At 28.0% G+C, this 4,645-nt stretch overlaps 1 protein-coding gene across 3 annotated transcripts in view; it reads left to right on the forward strand.

Annotated features, from left to right (window-relative positions):
• The window catches only part of LOC108685793 (alpha-methylacyl-CoA racemase), a 107,606-nt gene that overhangs the window by 86,839 nt on the left and 16,122 nt on the right, over positions 1 to 4,645 (forward strand). For all 3 annotated transcript variants that reach the window (XM_018190761.1, XM_018190760.1, XM_018190762.1), the window contains one exon: positions 465 to 600. In XM_018190761.1, coding sequence (XP_018046250.1) covers positions 465 to 600 — 136 coding nt within the window. The remainder of the gene's footprint in view (positions 1 to 464; positions 601 to 4,645) is intronic.

The raw sequence follows: 4,645 nt of genomic DNA on the forward strand, positions 1-4,645 counted from the left end.
ATGGCCGATATTCATAGTGAATTCTTATTTCATGATCGTCTTAAGTAATGTCTTAAGACGCTAATGCGGCCCTTTGATTGGTGACATCTTAAGACTGAACGTAAAACGATCTTGAATACAAGAACTGACTATGAATACCTTTATGTCGATGCGGATAACGCATAACATTCGTGATTCCGTATTTCTGAAACTCTAAATCCATTTCAATTCATTCTCGTTTACAGCGTTTATAGATGTACGCGCGAATAGCTGATGTTGATCTTCTAAATATTTACATTTTTTTTACATATTTGTGTCTTCTAGAAATTTACATTTATCTTCTCTAAATCTTTATTCCCTTCATGATAGATATTTCATAATGTGGTAGTTAATTTTATCCACAATACGATCCAAAAATATAACTTTTAAGTAAAGAGTTACATTCTATAAATATTTATATCCTGATTGTTTTTATCATATTGTAGCTTGAAACTCAATCATTAGATTGTTTGGGCCATGGAAAGAGATCGATATCATTAAATTTGAAATCTAAAGAAGGCATTAATATTTTCAAAAAATTAAGTGACCGAAGCGACGTTATCATTGATACATATAGGAGAGGTACATAAATAGGGTGTTTCATTTTAATTGATACACTAGAATATTTTGAGGAGACGTGGGATTAAAAAAAAGTTTCAGATAAAAGTTATGTGACTTCGAGAAGTATATAAGATGATATCATGCACATAAACAAAGGACTTAATAATATCAGTTATTGATTTAAACTTTGCTGTTATTATTAAAAGTTGACTATTGAAGATAAAATATTTACTGCCGATATTCAATTGTATTAGTTAAAATTAAAAGCATATTTAACACGAAACGTACTTAGCTAAGTAAGTGGCAGCTATTCTCTATTATCTTAGTCACAAAACCAAGCATTCCATTCGCAATTATTTCTGGGATATTGATTGCCTGCGCTACTTGCGCATATCGTTTTAGCGACATTAGCGTTTTAGCGTGCTCATTGCATCTACCGTAGTCTATTTCCGATTTGGATTTATTCTCTAGTACGATCAATTGTAACACGTATTATATTACAATTATATTGTTAATTGTAATATGAAATTACAATTAACAAGTATGTTACATTACGTAACTTTAGTTTACTGGGTTTGTATCAAAAGTTTATTTTTTTATGTATTATAGATCCTTTAATACAAACTAATATAATATACAATATATAATATAATAAGCCTTTTTATGTATGCCTTATATTTTTCCCAACAAACGTGACTTGGCACTGTTATATAATTTTTTATCATTATTCAGATGTTTCTGTTTTAAAACAAGACAGCTTTATGACGTAAATGAGATATTCTGATATAAAAATGAAAATTTTGTTATATGTCTTTATTATATATTTAGCACATAACATAATTATAGGATGGGCCATTTAAAATTTGGAATTTAATTTGGCTAAAAAAAAACGCATGAATATTTTTCAAAGTTTATGGCTTTATTGGAAAGGTAGTACATTGCCATTTACCGAGATCTTTATTCAAAATTCTTCTCAAAGAAGTGCGTGAAATGTTCAAGTTTTGAGAATGGCGAATTGATGTTGATGGTTGTTCAAGCACACTCTGAGCAACAGCAGCAATGTTTTCGGTTGACCTTACTGGACAAGCACGTGAAGTTGCTTTATCCAATAAGGATCCAGTTTGCCGAATTCGCTTCACAAATTGATCCACAAACTGCGTTGAAGGCATTTCTTTTCTATCAAAATTTCCACGTAAATTTCTTACAGTTTGGGTTGAAGACCACTTTAGTGGTGGAAGTAAGTTTTCAATATTTTCCAATTTTGTTCAAGCGTATACCCATTTCGTAAATGTCAAACAAAAAACTAAATTTCTGATACGTCATAAATGTTATTACGCCTTTCAAACTCAAAATAACCGGTAGTTGAAATTCCAAACGCTAGATGGCCCACTCTGTATGTAAATTAAATGTAATTAAATTACATCCATGTACCATTCTATGAATGAGACATAACAAATACAAAAATATATTTACAACACAAAGCTATAATGAAAAAAGATGTAAATATATTAGGTGTGGAAAAAAGTTCGTGGCGTTTTTTTAATGCTATCTAATGAGAAAAACGCCATGAACTTTTTCCCACATCTAATATGTTTTGGTTACACCTGCAGGAATGTAACTCTATAACAGTTATATCACTAAAATTATGAAATAGTACTTTTTTATAAAATTATATCACTCCGATGTAATTTAATTTCATAAATTATACGTCACTCTTTCATAGTGATTACATTTATTTAAAGAATTGAGAGAAGTGAGAATTTGTTATATAAACAAATCAAGGAACATATAAATATGATAAATTAAAGGAAACAATCGATCAATAAGTATTATTACAAATAATTTCTGATTATTTGTCAATAAATAAATAATCAAAATAATCAGTATAATTTAGTAAATAAAATCTATTCAAAACTTATGTTAAATTATTCAAAACTTATGTTATGTTCTATATAGTTTGTTTCTATTATGCTATCAGTTAAATATTTTTGCAATTAGATAATAATATATTCGATGTCAAATTTTATAAATATAAAAATATAAAAGATAAGTATTTAACATGAATAGATTATTATCATTTCTTAACTAACAATAAGTGAATAAATACCAGCTATTATATATATTATTTCCATATAATCTCCTCAAATATTAATAATATTATTATAAAACTATCAGCAGAGACATGAAATTATTAATGTAGGAATGATATAAACAATCAGGAGTATAAGTAACATTGACTCGATCACAAGCATGCGATTAGTTTAGCGTAAATGTCATTAGACCGTTTTAGGGATCGTAAGTCCAAATTATGATAATGCGATGCATTTTTCAATAATTATAGTTAATAAGACAAAAATATAAATATGCGAAACAGTAAATAATACTGAACTAAAAAAATAAAAGTAAATAACAACAAAAAAATTACTTTTTTGTTAAGATAAAGACTGTAATCTTTTTATTACATAAAAAAATAGTTTTTATTTAAAAAAATTTATTGTTACGTATTAAAAATATATTTCTTTCATTTAAAAAAAGCAAAACTATATAAACAGTTTTTTTTAATTCTAATAGCAAGAAATAATCAAAAAACTTCTTCAAATTAAAGAAATCGGGTCAATGTTTATAAGTAACAAATAATAATTTCACCTATTTGTGATGTTACTATAATAAATTTTGCGTTGCATAAATGTTACATATGCATTTCATCTCAATACATGATTGTTATATATCATTCTTATCACTGTTTTCGTATTTAAATCATATCACTATTATGTAACTACTATAGATAAAATACGATATACTATAGATAAAATACGAAAATACGAACGATAAATTTGAGAACATTCTCCGTAAATTCACGTAACTTTTACATAACTGTTATGAGTCAAAAAATTAAAATTATGTACGAGTTACATGTTTGAGATATATTTGTATTTGTTGGGTTATTATAATACATAACAAATTGATAATATGTTTTGTTATAATTTTTTTATTTTTTATCCAGCTCAATATTTGATTTAATGAGACGAAACGAATAATGAATAATGAATAAAGATTAGATTGGACTGCTTATATTTAAAATTCCTCTTGTCTCATTAAATAAGCACGCTTCCAGAAGTGGGTAGTATTTGAAATATATGTATTTAAAATACGTATTTAAATACATTTTGTATTTTGTATTTCGTATTTAAATTCTTTGAAAGTATTTTTCATTTAAACTTTTTTTTAGTATTTTTTATTTTAAATTTATAAGTATTAAATACATTTAAATTACATAAAAATTTTTGATGAAAATTAGAATCACACCATTGTTGACTCAATCTAAAATGCCTTTCATTTCATGCATAATTCATCATTGATGATGTGCATAATTCATCATTATTTATCCTTATGAACTACATTTTGTGAACACGTCTCTAGCATTATGACTCAGCATTATTTTTTTATTAAGACCTGTTTCTACCAATATAGTTCAATTTTAATCTCGATATAATTAACTTTTTATCTTTTTCCAGATCTGAAAAGTAGAAAAAGATAAAGTGTAAGTTAAACTGAGTAAAGTTAATCTACATTAATAGAAATGGTGTCCCAAAACTCTTTTTCGCATCTAATCATCGGTTAAATTAACCGACGGTTATAAGGTTGCCACCATGAAAACTATAAACAGCTAATTATACACGGTCATTTTTATCCCACCAATTGATGCCGCGCTCAGCTAGCCGAGGATCAATTGGCAAAAGGAGGGACGAGTTCTCGATGGTGCCCGAGATCAAAAGCCTATCACTGCCGCACTGAGTTACTTAAGTATCTTCAGGAATGGACAGTATTTGAAATATATGTATTCAAAATACATATTAGTAGGATATATATGCCAATTCTAATTCACAGATAGAGCAACTAGCAGATGGCTCTAGTGTCGCGCGGGTGAGAAGGACGAAGTCACAGACGCTGGGTCCGAGGGAGGAGAAATCACTGGGGATCCGTGTTAGAAAGAGAAGGGAGTTTCGTTCTCTCTCTCTCTCTCTCTCTCTCTCTCTCTCTCTCTCTCTCTCTCTCTCTCTCTCTC

This window comes from Atta colombica, unplaced genomic scaffold (genome assembly GCF_001594045.1).
Source record: "Atta colombica isolate Treedump-2 unplaced genomic scaffold, Acol1.0 scaffold16, whole genome shotgun sequence".
Classification (NCBI taxonomy): domain Eukaryota; kingdom Metazoa; phylum Arthropoda; class Insecta; order Hymenoptera; family Formicidae; genus Atta; species Atta colombica.